Genomic DNA, 18,076 nt, shown 5'->3' on the forward strand with positions numbered 1-18,076 from the left:
CTACGGTTATTGCATCTGCAACAAACAGAAAGGTGACAGCAGCAAAGCAGGGTGAGCAGAGACCCACTGGGGAAGGAATCTGTACAAAGTGGCACCAGTGCCAGCAAGAGCATAATGCTCCCTTGTTGTAAGAGTATCAGCACCAAAGAGCTGCTGCACCCCCCCGGCCCTAAAAGTAGTATGTGAGCAGGCAACACGTCTAGCCCTCGTGCTGTGGACATCCCACCTCTCTGCAGCGAGCTGGAGCTGAACTGCTGTGTTGTGGATCCACGTATGGGAAGGACACACAAATCCTCAAAAGTACGTGCATGTGCCCTGGTGTGAGTGTGGCATGTCACACTTCAGCTGGCCCTGTGTGCTAGTGGCCCAAACCCTGGGCATGTAACAGCATGTGGCTGGAAAGCAGATGGATGACTGAAACATTGGCTGGGGAAGTATTTATCTGGATTGGGGTTAGGGGGAGGGGGAGCTGCTGCCCTGTAGGATGTGGCAGGCCAGGCTCACAAACACTGCAGAAGGAGGATGCAGAGCTGTGTGTGGACTGTAATAAGGGACTGGAGGAGGTCCGTGTGACAGAGGAGAGCTGGAAAAGCTTAGCACAGATTGCATGAGGCTATCTGTTCTATATGTGTGCACAGCTAGAGCACCAATGATATCAGGGTATCCAGGTGCTCTGTGCACATCCAATAACCTTACTGTGTACTTGTGTATTATGGGAGTCAGGGATTGCTCTCTAAAATACCCAGATCCAATGCAGCAGGAATCCTAACATTAACGTCTGTTTGCTGTGCTCTGACACAATGAACTGTGGACAACATCAGCTTCCAAAGGTCCCAGGTGGGCAGAAGCTCTCATGGGCTGCTGCCCTGCAGAAGAATGAGGCGATGGTAGCACCACAGGCCCTGGTACCAGGCACCTTGAAGTCCTTCTGGCAGAGCCGAAATCTAATCTGCCTATAAAATGTGCCTAAAATGGCTTTCTTCTTGTTTGGTTTTAATTTCATAACCTGACATAGAAAAGAAACGTGAAGAAATGCACTGAAATATCTTCATGACTTCAACAGAGAAAGTGGAATTACAAATGTCCTATTAATTTTGGCTTACACTGACATGTTTACTTGCGGTAGAGGCCTTGCATCAGAGCAGTATTTTGAAATCAAGTGCTGCAACACCTGTAGGCGAAATGAAGTAATTTCAGGGCAAAACCACAGTCTTATCTCAGAAGTAGCTTGCTTGGGTGGCTGTCACAAGGATAAACCTGAATCTTAATGCTGGTTTTCAGTTCTCCCTAATCAGAAAGTCTCAAATGCTTCAGCAGCACATGCTGCATTAAGATAAATTTCTGTGTCCAGGAAACTCACCCAATTACTATTTTGTGTGCAAAACACAGCTCACTGAAGAATCCCAAATCCTTGTTAAGGAACATGGTTCTCCCACACAGGACTCAGCACCCTTTCCCCCCATCTGAGCACAAACATTTTTAATGCCTTGAGACAGAACAACAGTGCTTTGGAAAACTCCTGCTTCTATGGTGTTCACTGACAAGGAATCTGACCCTGCCCCAGCAGTTTGCCAGGCACTACATGTATCAGGTTTGCCCTTCTGTTACCCATGGGAAGCCATGAAAGAGATTTAGGGTCTTTCGCATGGAAAGGACCTGGATGGAGCCTACTGACTGCTAAGGTGAGGAGAAGAGAATGTGAGAACCACTAAAACAGTGAGGGTGAACATTAGTGCAATCTTCCTGCTTCCTGTCTTTCTTCCTGAGCAACATGATCAGGTCCCCAGCAGGTGTTGAGGTTTTCTCCCTGAATGCCTTGGTCAGCTGAGCCACAGCACTGAGGCAGAATGAGAACTATCACAAGAGATGGCTTCCCAAGGTACTTGGTCCATGCCATGCATGGTCATGGATGTTGATATGCTCCAAATCCCGACTACAGTACCCTTGCTGCTGTGTCTGGGGGCTCTTATAAAAGCTTGTGTTGCAAATGCTTGTCTTTATTGCCTTTTCCAATTCAAAAAAAGGCAACTTCATAGATTTCCATGCTCTACTTTGTATGGCCAATCTGGAGTGCCTGGGGTTTGTGGAAACATACAATGGCATGTCCTTATTTCCATCCCACTGACTCTTCACTCTGAGACAGGGCAATGGCACATCTCCAGGCAAAGAGAGACCTTTGACCAGAGTGGGCCTTGCTCTGCACCCCAAGTGTTGCCAGAATGAGATGTCATGGAGCTGGGGTTCCTCCCCATACCAAACACCCATGGATCCTCTCTTGCTGGGATGGGACAGCTGTCCTCCTTGCTTTCAGCCCCTGTTACAGGCATGTGCACCATGACAATGTGGTGATAGCTCTCAGTGGGAAAACGGGTGAACACTTTTTCTGCAATAAAGTGGGTTTTTTAATAACATAATTAGAGCAGTGTTCTCTAGGCAGCCTGGGGTGGTTTTACTTGCTTGTTTTTCTTATATAAATTGAAATATATTTCAACTTCAGGATTTAATTTCCCCCACACACCTCTCCTGCAGCATTTACAGCTAAATGCAAGAGGGGAAGGATAAACCTGAGCTTGGGACTCGCTTGAAAAAGTTCGTGCCTGACAGTGAACCACAAAATGTGTGGTCATTGTCAGCTTCATGGGTCTGATTCACCTCTCTGCACTGTAAATAAAGACTAACTCATTTGCAAACTATCAAGTAATTCCAGTAGGCGATCTAAGCCTTTTTATTTTATGAAAGTGTGCTGAGCCTGGCTAGGATGTGGTAATTTTCTTCATAGCAGCTCCTATGGTGCTGTGGTTTAGGTTTTTTTGGTAAAAACAATGCTTATAACACAATAATGTTTTAACTGTTGCTGTTTAGTGTTTGCACAGCGTTGGGACTCTCTCTGTTCCTCATTCTGCCCCCTCCATGAATAGATTGGGGCTGCAAAAGAGGTTGGGAGGGGTCACAACAGGAATGATGACCCAAACTGACTGAAGGGATAGTCCATGTCATGTAACATCATGGTCAGCAATGAAATGGGAGAAGAGGATATTTTAGGGAGGTTAACCATCTTTTGCTCAGCAACTGGCCGGGTGTTGGTCTACCCGGGAGGTGATGAGGTCTTTGCATCCCTACTTTTCCTCACTTTTTCTCTCCTATTTTTCCTCCCTTGCTGGTTTATTTTGGATTTTCTTATCTTGACCCTTAAGTTTTCTTGCTTTTACTCTCTCTATCTTCTTCCCCTGTCTCACTGGGTGGAGCAGGAGTGAAGCAAGTCAGCAGCTGTGTAGTGTTTAGCTGCCCACTGGGGCTAACCCACAACAGGAGTCCACTCTATAAAATCTGTGGTTTTAGCAGAGAGACAGGCTACACCAAGGGAGGGAGGTTTCTATATCACATCTGATTTTGGTAATTACAATGAGAAACCAAAACACATGGCATCATTTTTATAAGGTTCTATTTATCTAACTTAATGTGGAAGTGCAGCAAATTAGGAAAATGGCACTGTTTCACGTGCCTTTTTGAGGCCACAGCATTGCCTGACACGATGTCCTATTGGCATCTTCTTCTTTAGGAACCGTGACACGCTGGCCCACATGACCACACCCAAAGAAATGCTCTCCAACGTGATGCAAGCCCTGCGATACCTGGACTCCCGTCTTCCAAATGGCAGCCATGTGATTTTAACAGGCTTGGTAGATGGTCGCTTCCTCTGGGATAACCTGCATGACAGATACCATCCTCTAGGTAAATATGAGGTGCTGTGGGGTTCCTCCTGTCTGCTCATGTTGCCTTTGCTCCCTAAATTATTTATGAATCTATTCAGAATATCAAGCAAACCTGACAGAGTGGTGAAGATCTGAGAAACATGAGTCAGATATTGGCTGTGCAGCAGAAGTAGGAATGACAGTTCTTACCATCCCCACTGCATGACAGGACAGATCCCTATCCTGCCTGGTTCCCCCACCAGGGAGACCTGCTCAGCTCCAAACCAGGCTCAAAACATGCTGTAGATGTGGAAACAAGCTTTTCTGCCTCAGCCTTGGCCCAAAACCATGGACAGCCTGCCTGCACTTAATCCTGATTGTTTATACAGATGGGAGCTGGACGTCTAGTTAACACCTCCATTCACTGACTGGTGGATGTTATGGTAAAACTGGATGTGGACCAGGACAGAAGATTAAGTCAGGGAATTGCAAAAGACTGGTTACATACTAAAAAAATAAATTTTCCTCCTGGGTGCCTGCCACCTCCTACACTACCTACAGGTGTAATGGCTGAAACCCCACGCCATGTGCAGGCATGTTTTGGGGCGTTACCTCAGAGTGTAGTTGCTGTAAAGAGCTTTGGGGCATTTTTTTCCAGAGATTTGCAGGCTGCCTTTGGGAGCCTGTCATCTCAGGATGTGAATGAAGCTGTACATCTGACCATTAGCAGACCACTTGCTCCTTGGCTTCATCCTGTGCCAGGCAGCAAGGACAAATGTCATCTTAGAGGGCTTCATTCATTTGCACTGAAGTGTGACATCCATCCTTGGTTAGTTTTGATAGCTGTGCCTCTGAGGTCAGCGTGGAAACATTTCCCTGGGAATGTGGGATGTTGGGGAAGCATGGAAGCTGGTTGCAGAACCCCTTCTCTGCAAGTTCATACTACTATGCAGTGCGTAAAAAATGTGAAATGCTTCATGCAGGTAGCAAAGGAAGTTTTTATGCAAACAGACAAAGCAAGTCCCTTGGTCTCCAGTCAAGATTGTGTAAAAGATGCCATCATGGACATTCCACTGCCAAATTTTAGACCAAAACATGTACTTGTTTGTATTTGTGTAAAGGAATCTCTTTTGCATCTAACAAGCAAGGAGTTGTTTTCATCTTTGTTCTCATCAGCAAAGAAAGAGAGAAGCTAAATTACATCATTAAAATGGTAGATTACAAATGCAGATGATTTTGGCACCGACAGCTGTCAGCAGACTCTGTGCTGTGGTTTTCCCAAGATTCCCCAATCATTGCCAGTGGGTCCACATCTTTCCCATTTCTTTTCCTGATACCTTGTTATATTTTTCTTTAATAAGCACCATACTAGTACCAATGGGGAAAAAAATAAATAAATTAAAAAAATAATTAAAAAGAGAGAAACTCTTGCCCCCTTCAGAGCAAGGAAAATCTGTGATAATTATTTTTTATCCACATAAACCCATTTCTTTCCTTGAGTGCAAGTTTATCACAGGGATGGTTCCTCTACTTGATATCTAATTATCAGAGACAACACATAGCATTTTTTGGCACCAGCCAAATCAGGAGTGATTAACTATAAAACCAGCTGGAAATTTTTCAGAGGGGCTGATTTGCCTTGAAGGGACCCAATTAATCCTAAGCAACACGTTTTGCAGCAAGGGATCGCTTCTGGCAGATTCTCTGATGGGCTGTGAGCAGGTTTCCCCATTTGGCTGCCAGTCAGTCAGGCGTGACCAGACACCAGTCTGGCTTTCAAGCCAAATCCCTGGTCCCCCTGACAGCCCATCCCAGGGCATAGTGCTTCAGGCTATAGGGATCTGGGAAATTCCTAATATCCAGGAGTGAGACTAGATCTTTGAACTTCCCCTCCTTTGTTCCCCGGGCAGCTGATACTGCTGCTGGATGATGGGCAGCTGTGTGATAGGCAGGAATAACGTCTGTATCAGGGAGTCACGGTAAAGCAACCTGAGGAGCCCATTTCACTTAGGAGAGATTATACTTTGCAGTTCCTAAAACAACAATAAAAATTTCATATTTCAGTACTGCATAAATATCAAAGTCTGACATAATGATCAGTGCGCTACAAACTCAGACAACTGAGTGGCCATTTAATTCCCATCTTAGCTGTAACTACCAAAGATGCAAAAAGATCAGAAAATTGAGAATTTTCTCATCAAGACAGGCTATCGTATAGCACAGTGAATTTTAGGGCATGTCAGCTGGGTGTTTGACTTGGTGCTTGAATTTGCTCACCCACACAAACGTATCCAGTTCTCTCCATGACAGCAAAATTGCTTCTCCCTTTTAAGGCTAACCTCTGTGAGGTAAATGCAAGTGTACACAGGCATCCTTCTACTTTGCAAACCCTGGATTTCTATAGCAGGTGAGAGATGTTAATGGAAGAAATATCTGTCACACACTTCAGAAATTGACATAGGCTGTGATGACTAACCCCACATGCAAGACAAATCACCTATGAAAGGCAGGAGAGGGATGCAGGAGAAGCAAAAGCAACTCTGTGGAGACGTGGACACTTAGCAGGAGGAATGCATTGGTGCCACCTCTATTGCACTCCAGCTCTGGTGATGGGAGGGTAACCCGAGGGTGGGAGGTCGGGGTGGCGCTCCTGGGATGCCTCTCCCCATGCAGGGGTTTAACACATGGGGATGCACAGACCTGAAAAATGAAGATACATTTGGCCATCAGGCACGTGAACTTTCCCCTTCTGTGCTTTGCAGGGCAGCTGAACAGGGATGTCACATACAGTCAAATTTATTCTTTCCTTGACTGCCTCCAGGTAAGGTGTCTGGCTGTAGCTTACTAGTCCCCTTTCCCTCTTGTCCCGCTACTAAAGTCCCTCTCCCCACGCCTGCCCAGGTGAGCCCCTGCAGCGGCTGGCTGACCCCTAATGAGACCCTCAGGAATTTGACCTCAGAGGTAAGTCTCAACAATGCTGCAACGGGGCCACCCTCTTGCACATACACTATTTCAGTTTGTCCTTGTGTCTGAGGATATAAGCCAAATTACCTCAGCATACATTTTTTTCTTCCAACGATGAGAAAAAAAATGAGGAAACATCCGCACCCATCCTTTCCAATGCCTCTCAGGTTTTGGGAGGCAGCATGCTCAAGTGAAAGATTTGTAAAGATGTTCCTGTTATAACCTCTCAGCTGCCCGAATTTATTCTCAAGGGATGTGATCTCCCCGAGACAAAACTGTTCAGATTCATGTTCTTTAAGAAGAAAACATACCTGATAAGGAATAAGAGACTTGTGAATCAAGTAGCTGTTGGTATGACAAGCTGGCTACATAGATTTTGCTGGCAACGGGAGCAGGTCCTGAGAGCAAGAGCCTTACCCTTTTTTCATTTGGGATTTGTGCTAATCTTCCTCAGACACATTTCTGTGGACTTAATCATCAGATGGTGTGACCAGGGAGCATCCAGGCTCAGTGCAGGAGTGGGAACAGACAGAACAGAGATGTCTTAAAACTCACCTAAAAATCTGGCTGCGGAAGTGAATGACACATAGTACCAGCCACTTATTTTTTTATAGTACAAACCGATTTCTAATCCCAGGAATCCTCTGCAGTCATGTAGAAGAGCCAGTAACCAAATGTTATCAAAGGTAATATTTGCATTCACTAAACAACAAAATATTGCCTTAATTTAACCGAAGTTTACATATGTATTTAATTTTATTCCCTGTCCCTCTTGGCTTCAGAGAAGGCAATTAAGCACATTCCTAAATCTTTGTAGGATTACAGTTTATATACTCGTACCAACAATACAGAATATAGAGTACATGTAACTTCTGTCCATGAACAATGCATATGCCTGCAGGGTATGAATTAATCTTTCTGAGCCCCTGTCTGAAACTAATTGTCTATGTTATTATCCAAACTGCACAATTTAAATATTTAGGAGATCCCGATCTCTGTTATGGCTGTAGAAATTACACTGGATGTATCAGTTAGGCAGACGCTCAATGGAGGTAATTTACTTTGCTGAAAGTAAGGGTAGAATTTGGTCTGCATAGATAAACATTAGCATATACAACATAGTAGCAGGAAGGATAAAATGAAACCAGAATATTTCTGTTGTAGAAAAGTTTTGGGTTTCTTTAAGAGAAATGAAAATTACTGGGCTACCACTCATCAAGAGGCCTCCAAAACAGAGAAATTCAAAATATTTATATAAGCCTATGGACGCTACTAAAAGAGGTCTCCAGTAAAATAAGCATATGCTTATAAAATAAGCATATTAAACTTACAAAATCAGCTGAGGCCTCAGTGTAACCTGCAAGGATGTGTTGCATGATGAACTGGGTAGCCCAAAGGCTGGTGGTGCTCATGCAAGTCCATGTTATGATGAAGAGCCCCATTTCACCTCCTTTCCCCCAGCTGAAAGGGCAACATTAGTTATCAAATTCCTGGCTGTACTTCAGTGACAAAAGCTGAATCCATGCAAAGCGGGATGAATAGCAATGATGAGTCATTAAATCACTTGATTTTTTGCAGAGAGCTTTACAACTTTCCAGCGTCCTGAAAGAAATAGCGAGATCTGAGAAATTTGCCAACTTTGATATTTTCTACATGGATTTCCCACTGAGACAAAGTAAGCAGCTTTTTTTTTCCTGTCTTTGTCACAAAACATTTAGTCAAGTGTTAGGCTGCTAATATGGTCCTCATATTTTAGCCCTGTTCCAAGAAAAGGGCGGAATAGCCAGCTAGCCTAGGTGACCCTGCTGGCAGGGCTGTGGTCAAGGGGGGACATTTAATGCCATCTCCCACCTTCCCTGATTGGAATAGCCATGGACCTTTGCTGAGACAAGACCCCACCACCAACCTGTGCACTACAACCTCCGTGCTGCTCCTATCTGCCAGCACCCACAACCCCAGTGATGCACAGCAGACAGGCCACTTTCTTTTGCATGGCAAGAGGACAAGGAGAGCAGATATGCCTCTGCTAAAAATGCCTCCTGCTTGTCCACTGCAGTTTCAGGCTGGTGAGGGAAAAAAAGAAATCTTGAACCTATATTGGTCCATAAGATTTGGTCATATTTTTGATCATGGCTTTTACAGCAGGTCATCTAGGCTTGAGATGCATATCTGCAATGGTGGTCTTCATGAGCTGTAGTTTACTATATCACTGACTAGACTTCGTATTGTCTCCTCTTGGACAAGCAGTGCCTCAGGAAGGAGGACTTTTATCATTTGTTTTTCTGCCTGAATAACACAGCCACCCTCTCCTAACTCACTGTTCTCAGAAGTAGAAGCACCTCTCCCAGGAATAACTGTTCCTATGTTTCTTTAAACACCTACTTTGACTTGAAGAGCTTATAAAACTTGTCCTTCTGTGGTCTTCAGTGACATTTGGTAAGCGTATTACCTAAATCATTCTGCAACTGACACTTGAATTAAAAAAAACAGGATATTTTTGTTGTTTCCATGAGCACAAGGAGACAGTGTCCCTGTGGGACTGGGGATAGACATCTGTCCCTGGATCCCTCTCAGCTTGGCTTCCCTTGCAAGAAGCACAGGAGTCCAGCTTGAGGCATCACTCAACATCAGTCCGTCTTCATCACATGGAGAAACATACTCCTTTTTAAAAATAAGAACCAGCATGGGGTGAGGGATTGAGTTGGGCAACATATTAAAGTAGTTAGACAGTGATGGGAAAGTAGGGAAAAGGTGCTTTTTTTTTCAGCCTGAATCTCCCATGTTTAAACTTCAGCCTGTTGTCTCTCACTCTCTTACTGTGCACTGCTGTGAAAAGATTAGCCCTGTCCTCATTGCATCCTCACAGGCTCTTCCCCAGAAGAGTTTGTCCCTGTCCTTCAGCCCCTGTTCACAGGGCAGGAGCTCCAGCCCTGGCTACCTGGCAGCTCTCCCCAATAACATGCATGTTTATGTTCCAGAAATACTATATAATAATTGGAAAAAAAACCTTGATCTGAATTTCCACGTTTTTATATTCACACAGAAAGTTCCGTGTTGGCCCATATTGAAAAATTTTGTCAGGTTATTATATTTTAAATTCCAGCACATAGACAGCTAAATCTGGGGCCATGAAGGGACAGAAGCACCCTGTCAATACTTTAAAGTGCACATCTCTATCTCCCCATCAGTGCCTGGCTGTCCTAGAAAGCACGAAGCTGCCAAGGCACCTAATATTATTAAAAACTCATTTTGCAGCCAAATCCTATCAAAATTCACATTCACATTCACAAAATTCATATCCTGCATGACCCACTTCAGGAAGCTGGTTCTAGGTCTCATGAAGACCATATGGAGAAGGAGGAGGTAAAGAAATGAGGATAGGAGAGGAAGTCTTTCTGTCCAAAAGTTCCTCTCAGAGAGGTGGGATTCACTGCCAAGTTCATTATTGCATTACAGAGTTTCAGGGTGTCCAAGTCTCTTTGTGCCTTTTGCCTCAGCTACTTAATATTTAACAAGTCGTTAGGATTTGAAATGAACTACCTGCTGGGTAGGCAAATTACTTTAATAAGTTAAATTACCGACTTTAGGTAATTTATTTGCTTTCACAAAAAGAAACATCTTAATATAATTTGCTGATCTTGATTACATCGTGTTAAATAAATGAAGTAAACAAAATCACACATGCATACACAAACATCAGCTTTGAAAGACACTTTGCAAAGTTTCCTGCAGCCCTGGAGCCAACGACTCGAGCTTGCCATCAGGAAAGCTGTCAGATCGTGAGTGTGCTCAAAAACCAGCTAAGGCTGCTGACCTACTTTTCTGGTCTCTTTCTGAAGCAAGCACAAATTCTCCATGAAACTCTCCAGACATCAAATATTTAGCAGTGGTTGCACACTGTGATGCGTACAGTGATTTCAACCTGGCCTGGGCATGTATGTATATATATATATATATGTACATAGCAGCTCCCAGCTTTGTCAAAGTAATATTTGAGTATACTAGCATTTATCCTAGATTTAAATGGACATTCAAGATCACATGCTGCCCTTGGATATTAGTCATTCCTCTAAGAAGTAGTGTAATAAATGGCGGGATACGTGTTGCTTTTTTGGACTTTTTCTTGGTGCTGATGGGAGCAAACTCTAGTCTAGTCTAGCCAAGGCAATAGTCATTTTTAATACAAACTCTGGACATACTGAGTTAATAGTTATTTGCTCAACTGCTCTAGGATTTTTGGAGGTCGAGTATAATAGCCTGAATTGACCTATCTTGATACAAACCTTACTTATCCCTTTTCCATTTCTGGCATTGGAGCAGTAGTCCCTCTGCAAAGTAAAACACAGTACACAAGCCTCTTACTCCATGTAGAATATCATATATATAAGGTGTTAGGCAAGTTCACTCTGTTCATCTATATGGGTGCTCTGTGGTGTACTCTAAGGTGAATATGTGTTGAGCCCAACATATTGCAAGTATGAAATAAAGCTCCAAACCCTGTGTCATGAAACAGGTTACTTGGGTGCTGACTGAAGCATCTCAAGTGGGTTTCTATAGTCAAAGCAGGAATATTGCCTTTTGTTGCCCAAGTTAGCATGGGAACCCAGACACCACTTTTTGACACAATAGCCAGGGTCCAAAAAGCAGTGGTTAATCTAGATCAAAACTGTGATGCTTGAGTGGAGAACATTTTGCTCCTGACAGGATGCTTGCATAATGCTATTAAGAATTCTTAATCTGTCATTATAAAAGGAATTATTGAATTTACAGTCCGTTAAAGCCATATCCACTAGTTCCATGTTTGATCACTTCGCAGCCCTTTTGAACAGAGAAAGCTTTTTGCTTCTCTAATGGCCCCAGGGCTTATAGCACAGCATCATTTGCATTGAATGTCATGCTTATGTAATTCAAAAGGTTATTTTGTTGGAGTTGAGAAAAATGCTGCTCAGAAGAGAACTAACCAAAAATGACAGTCGTTCCTGCAGACTTCAGCCCATATGAATACTGTTGCCATCTTTTTCTCTAAAAAGCACTGTTTTCTTTATCCCTATTTTATTTTTTTTTTTTAGTACTGTTGAGGATGCAGCTAACATGGGAAATGCAAAAGTATTAAATCAGTATTAAATAATTTACAGCTTTACTTGGTAAAGCATCCATCTTAGTTGGGAGGGAAAGCGAATTGTTTTATGATCATTTATGTTCAAAGCACTTTCTTGCATAAAGATCGCAGAGAGAAAAAAAAATTAACAATAAAGTCTTAAATACTGCCCCAAGGAGAGGGGATTGCACACACTATTGGCTCTGACAACTTTATGTGAATTATCATAATCTTCATGCAGAGCTGTCGTGTGCTTGAAAATACCAGTGGTGCTTTGCAGCAGAGGGGGGGATATATCTCCAGGCGGGCGTCTACGTGCTCACTGTGATAAACCCTCTGCTCACGTTGTTTGCAGCGGCTGAGGAGTGGCGCAAGATGGGAGGTGAGCCCTGGCAGCTGATTGAACCGGTCGATGGCTTCCACCCCAGTCAGGTAAAAACCCAGCCCCAAGAGACGGGTGGGAGCAGGCAAGGGTGAGGGAGCGTGTGAGATGCCAGTGCCTATTGCTGCGCCAGGCACCCAGCTGGCATGCCACAGGGATGTAGGTTTGGGGTATTTCTTTTTTAAAAGGGAATCATAGAATCATTCAGGTTGGAAAATCCTCCAAGATCATGGAGGTCAACTATTAACCTAACACTGCAGAGTTCACCACTAAACCATGTCCCTAAGCATCACAGCTACGGGTCTTTCAAATACCTCCAGGGATGGTGACTCAACCACTTCCCTGGGCAGCCTGTTCCTATGCTTGGCGACCCTTTCCCTGAGGAAATTTTTTCTAATATCCAATCTAACCCCAACCCAGTGCAACTTGAGACCATTCCCTCTTGTCCTATTGATGGTCCTGTGGGAGAGAGACCAACCCCTACCTCATCAGGACCTTGACCTCCTTTCAGGTAGTTGTAGAGAGTGATAAGAGAGCGATAAGGTCTCCCCTCAGCCTCCTTTCCTCCAGGCTGGAAGACCTCAGTTCCCTAACCCGCTCCTCATAAGACTTGTGCTCCAGGCCCTTCCCCAGCTCCATTGCCCTTCTCTGGAGTTGCTCCAGCACCAAAATGTCTTTTTTGTAGAGAGGCCCCCAAATCTGAACACAGGATTTGAGGTGTGGCCTCACAAGAGCTGAGTACAGGGGGACAATTGCTGCCCTGGTCCTGCTGGCCACACTAATGCTGACACAAGCCAAGGTGCCATTAGCCTTCTTTGGCCAATCTAAATGATGCCTCTAGCTCCAGAGCTGACATCTCTGTTTCAGGCAGCTGCACTCTGGCTCCTGCAAAGTCTTCTGCCTCTTTCCATCATTGACCGATACCATGGCCAAACAGGTCTTAATGTGCAAAAACTGATCCTTGCCACTTAGGCTGGCCACCAGTCTGCCCAAACACCCACAGGAATTTTGCAGGATCAGGACAGAAATGCAGCACTGCAGAGACCAGACAGGTCCCCTCTAGCCCTGTCCCTGCCCTGCAGCCTCTGGGGCTGTGGGTTTCCCTGTTGCAGCCTGGAACAAGGCTTTCTTTTTGAAGCTATACATTTAAATTTCTTATGCTACATATTAGTAAATTTTCTCCTGCTTGCTTGGCCTCCTAGGACAGGTGGCAGGAGAAGGTTTACAGACAGAAGTAAACAAAGGGGAAGGAGAAGCAGCTGCTCTGTTTTAAGTCCTTGCTTGGATTTGATGACAGTGTGAGGTTGCCTGGTTCCCACCGTACTCACTTCAAAATAGTTTTTTTCTGACCCTGTAAAACACATGGAGACAGCATGTTCTGCAATCAGCTGCAAACAAAGCCATTTGGTTTTCTATATGCTAGCTGCAGATTTCAAACGTGTGCAAAGCAAAGCAAAGCAAAACTCTGTACAGTACTGGGAAAAAATGTGTGAGCTGAAAACCCCTGTGCAGCCTTTAAGAGGGAGGTCTCCCACCAGTGGGCACAGCCTGGCAGTGGGCCAGGCTCTAGAGGGCCACAACACTGTCACACCCAGCCACAGAGTCGGCATGGGGTGGTGGCAGGTCCCAAAACCAAAGACCACTCCTGTTTTCCATGCTTTCCAATCTTGACTCTTTGGAGCAAGAATTAGGCTGGGCTAAATTACAAGGGAGACAAATTGCCAGAAGCAGACAAGATGGAGTGGGATAGTAACAACAGCAGAGCTGTTTTTTAACGCTCTGTTAGAGGGCTCTGCCTGACAGCAGCAGTGGCTGCTTTCCATCCTTTATACTTATCAGTGGATCTGGAAGTTTCTTGCTACCTGCTGCTGTGAGGGAAATGTGCCGTCCACTTCCACTCCCAACATTCTTGCCCTGGCCAGCGATGCAGGTCTGGGTGACAGCTAGGAGAAAGAGGAGTGACGTTCCTCAGTGATGTTTTTGTGGTGCATGGTGCCAGCTCTGTGCCATGCTGAGAGCAGTTTGGGGAAAGCTGTTGTTTAGGGCATCACTGCCTTGCCCCACACTTCCGATTGCACGCTCCCCTCCACCTTGGAATGACCAAGCCATGCAAGCAAACCCCATCATGCTGACCAGCCACTGGCAGTGCCTCCTGTTCAAAAGTTTGGGGGGATTTTATGGACCAGTCTTATGTTGTGAGCTAACACTCTGCATGTGTTGACTCCCACACCCCCATCCTCACACAGCACAATGCAACAATGTTTTCCACACTGGGAAAGAGCAGTCAGTGGAGAAGCACTTCAATGGGCATGCACTGGAAGCATAGATGGATTCCTACATTTCGGCAGCTTCTCTGTTGAATGTGCTGTCAGTTTAGCTGGAGGAGAGCTGCAGGGGGAAGTCCAAAGGCAAAATAGATGCTTTAGTTGCCGTGTTTTACACCTCTGAGAAACTCCAACCCAGTCAGTTGGAGCAATACGGTGCCTTGCTTAGCCTTGCCAAGTCGAAAGAGCCTCCTGTTCGAAGAGGGACTCCTTCATAGCAGAAATTCCTGCCTGTCTACCACGCAGTACCAGGAGGTAGGTGCTTGAAAGTATGAGCTCACAGCCTGGGGATGCAGAGGAAGCGTGCCTGCATTTTTTGCTGCAGGCCTTTTGCAAGGAAGCAATTAGAGAAAACTTGGCAAATGAAATGACAGTGAAAACCGTGATGAAACAAACCCCATTCCCAACCCTGCCATCTGGGGAAACTGTGCCATACAATGGAGTGAAGCAGAAAAGGTCTTTGCATCATTTTGTTGTCTTACCCTGAGGCTGGCCTGAGGTTTCTTATAACCTCTGGCACCAGGCCATCATGGGAATCAAGCTTGCCGTATCACAACTTTTCATCCAGGCTCTTGCCCCCATCCTGCAGCTGCAAGGTAGCACAGAGTTGAAGGCAGGAAAAATATTTTTTAAATGGATTCTGCCTAAGCAAAAAGAAAGTTATAAGAGGACATTGAAGGGCAGCTGCAAACCTACATGCAGCCCCCAATGCTGAGCTGCAGGATCCAGCCAAGCGCTGTCTTATTTCACTCCCTCTGGACCTGGCATCCTGCAGTGGTTATGATTTCCCCCTCCTGCTGTTAGGATGACGGCTACTGCTTTTATAGGTACATTTTCCCTTACAGTCAAGGTGCCAGCTGTAGATATGCCTCACTTCGAGTGAGTAATTGTCCTTCCAGGATTTATTAATTAACCTTATCCAAATATTCACCATTTTTCTTTCTCTGTTAGTGTACAGAAGTCTGTTATCAATATAGCACCATTTGGACTGAAACATAGCGCTCTGCTCCAAAAGATTGACTCTCTCAATAAAAAGAAGGGGAAGCATTAGCAGAGTGGTATGTAAGAGTAAGGTTAAGAAAGATGATGAACAATTCACTCACTCCTCACATGAGTTTTATTTAAAGTTTTACTTTCTACCAACATAAATGCCTCTGGCCGGGTATGGCTTTTTTACCACATAATGCTACCTAGCAGGAGAGGATTGATGCCATGCAGCTCATGAATTGAACAGAGGCTCTTACTTTAATCTCTGCAGCTATTCCCCATGCCTCATGTACAGCTTGACAAATACGTACAAGAGATAAGGCCTAGCCTGGGCATTTCTGCTGAATTTTCCCTCTGTAGACCTCAAAGTAGCTGACAAATATTCTCAAATTTTGGAACTGAGCAACACTCCAAGGAAAGCATAAATACTTTAGCTCTTGCCTTCAATGCAGAGAAACTTTGGAGTTTGGGATAAAAGAACCATGGTGCCCCTCTCTGCCAAGGGTGAGCTGGCAGTGTATACAGTGATCCCTAGTCATTGTGATACAGCAGTGGGTGGAATAAGATCATGTCAGTTCTCAGCTCCCAGCTCCTGGAATTCACCTGCTGTTATCTACTGTCTGTTTATTTTAAAAAATCGTCTGCTGGTATAAACACAGCAGAAGTAAGTGTCAGCATATATATCCAATTGTCCAGCAGTCCAGACATTCCAGAGGGATGTGGGAGAGAATTGAAATTTCCTAACTGAAGCTTGCATACCTATAGTTACAGGGTGAAGGAAAAGAAAATAAGAAAAAAGACAATACTCACCCTGTCCCATTAGACCTAGTGCAGTTTCTCATGCTTTGGAGAAAGGTTAGGTTAGGCACTTAGGCAGAGAAAACTAGCCCACATAGTCCCCACTTCAAGCAATATTTTATATTTAAAAACTCTTGAAAGAAAGGATAAACACCAAGTACTGGTTTGTTTAGCCAGGCCCAGAACCACATTCCCTTTCTGCTAATTTCTTGCTCAGTAAAGGTGTTTCCTGCATGCTTTTATTAAGTTGCAAAACAATGGGCTGCAAGCAAAACACTCATTACTGGCACAATTGCATTCCAGTAAAGTCTCAAAGCTAAAATTTGCCTCCATACAGTTTTTTACAAAACACCCAGGTCGGGATGGAGGTGGAGGAAAATTCACACCATTTACTTTTGACACCTAAAAGCAAAATGCATCACTCAGTCCTCCCAAGTTCCCTCTCGAGCTGTCTTTGAGCCACCATTCTCAAAGTCCAGCTTGGTTGTTCTAGGAAGAAATACGACTTTTGCTTCCCAGTAACTAGAGAGGGAGCCCAGCAATTTTCTTCAGCATCTCTTCCTTACTACAAAATTTCACTGCAAATCCTTGTGAATGCCAGATGGCTTCAAGGACATCACTTCCCTCTAGAACAGCCTATTGCTTGCTTTGGATGACAGGGCTATGAATTTCAACAGGATCCTGAACAAACAGCTCCATTTCTTGCTTTTACGAAGTTACCAGGGAGAACGTGAAAGCCCTGAGCGTCACAAACTGGAACCTGAGACGCTTGGAAGATTTTAAATGTTTGCGTACAGGCAGGAAAGCACAGCTTGAGTGTGATTAGCTTCTCCCTTTTTCTTCCTTAAGTCATAGCAAAGCACATTCCACCCATAAATAAAGAGAATAAGCTGAAGTGGCACATATCAGATGAGCTGAGTATTTACACTTTTCTGAGAAGCGTGCCCGTCGCCAGTTTGGTGCAGAAGGAGAAAACAGATAGCCTGAAGCTGCTGAAATAACGCAACTGGTTCCCGGTTGCAGTCACTCAGAACTCTGTGAGGAATGGGTAATATCTCCTTCAGAGGACTTCCTTAGGGCTTATCATCTTCACAAAAGACATTAATTTCAAAACCCATACAAATTACAGCAGGTCTCACAGCACGAGAACTTTGGAATCTAAAAAAAACACTTGTAAGAAATGCAGTTTCCAGAATCACAAACCCTCCTCTGTGCCACACTACTCATGGAGAGTAAATTATTGAAATCATCAGGACCTGATTTAGGTAATAATTTAGGGTAGTTTAAGCATATATACCTAAAATTGCAGTCAACAGCAGTCTGAACACTGTAGAGCGTAGCTCCAGTGATACATTTGCAAAGAGTGTACCATGCAAAGATAGTAGGGTTTTTCAAACCAATCAACCAATCCTGCTAAAAATATATATGGAAGGCTTAGGGACTTGTGAAGGTTTGGAGACTACATACCAGGATGGACCACTCTGAGAGGGATGTGCCTCACCCCCCTGGATGACACAGCATGTCCCAGAATAAATGTTTGGTCACTAGAAACTGCAACCAGAAGAATACACTCTACTGTACAGTCTTCTTCCCTGCTCCAATTCCTCCATTAGCTTAACAAAACCTCAAGCGACCAGAGTCTAAGAGCTTCCATACCACAAATATGTCTTGTTGTATACAAGATCTAAATAAAAGTAAGTTTTTGTCTCCTATCCCCTCATTACAGCTTCTTTCGAAAGTACATTTTAAAAAAAAAGTGAATAAAAATTCTTCTGTCTTTTCCCAAACTCCAAAACAACAGTATTCAAATAGTTTGATTCCATTAACCTAT

The 18,076-nt window shown here is 44.3% G+C and overlaps 1 protein-coding gene across 1 annotated transcript in view; it reads left to right on the forward strand.

Moving 5' to 3' along the window:
* AOAH (acyloxyacyl hydrolase) overlaps window positions 1-18,076 on the forward strand; it is an 82,380-nt gene that overhangs the window by 59,799 nt on the left and 4,505 nt on the right. Inside the window, exons 17-21 of the mRNA XM_027892033.1 lie at window positions 3,560-3,732; window positions 6,455-6,513; window positions 6,594-6,653; window positions 8,235-8,331; window positions 12,110-12,186. Of these exons, the coding sequence (XP_027747834.1) occupies window positions 3,560-3,732; window positions 6,455-6,513; window positions 6,594-6,653; window positions 8,235-8,331; window positions 12,110-12,186 (466 nt within the window). The remainder of the gene's footprint in view (window positions 1-3,559; window positions 3,733-6,454; window positions 6,514-6,593; window positions 6,654-8,234; window positions 8,332-12,109; window positions 12,187-18,076) is intronic.

Source organism: Empidonax traillii, unplaced genomic scaffold (genome assembly GCF_003031625.1).
Source record: "Empidonax traillii isolate 1590-97213 ecotype Southwest subspecies unplaced genomic scaffold, ASM303162v1 scaffold14:size4059594, whole genome shotgun sequence".
NCBI lineage: Eukaryota > Metazoa > Chordata > Aves > Passeriformes > Tyrannidae > Empidonax > Empidonax traillii.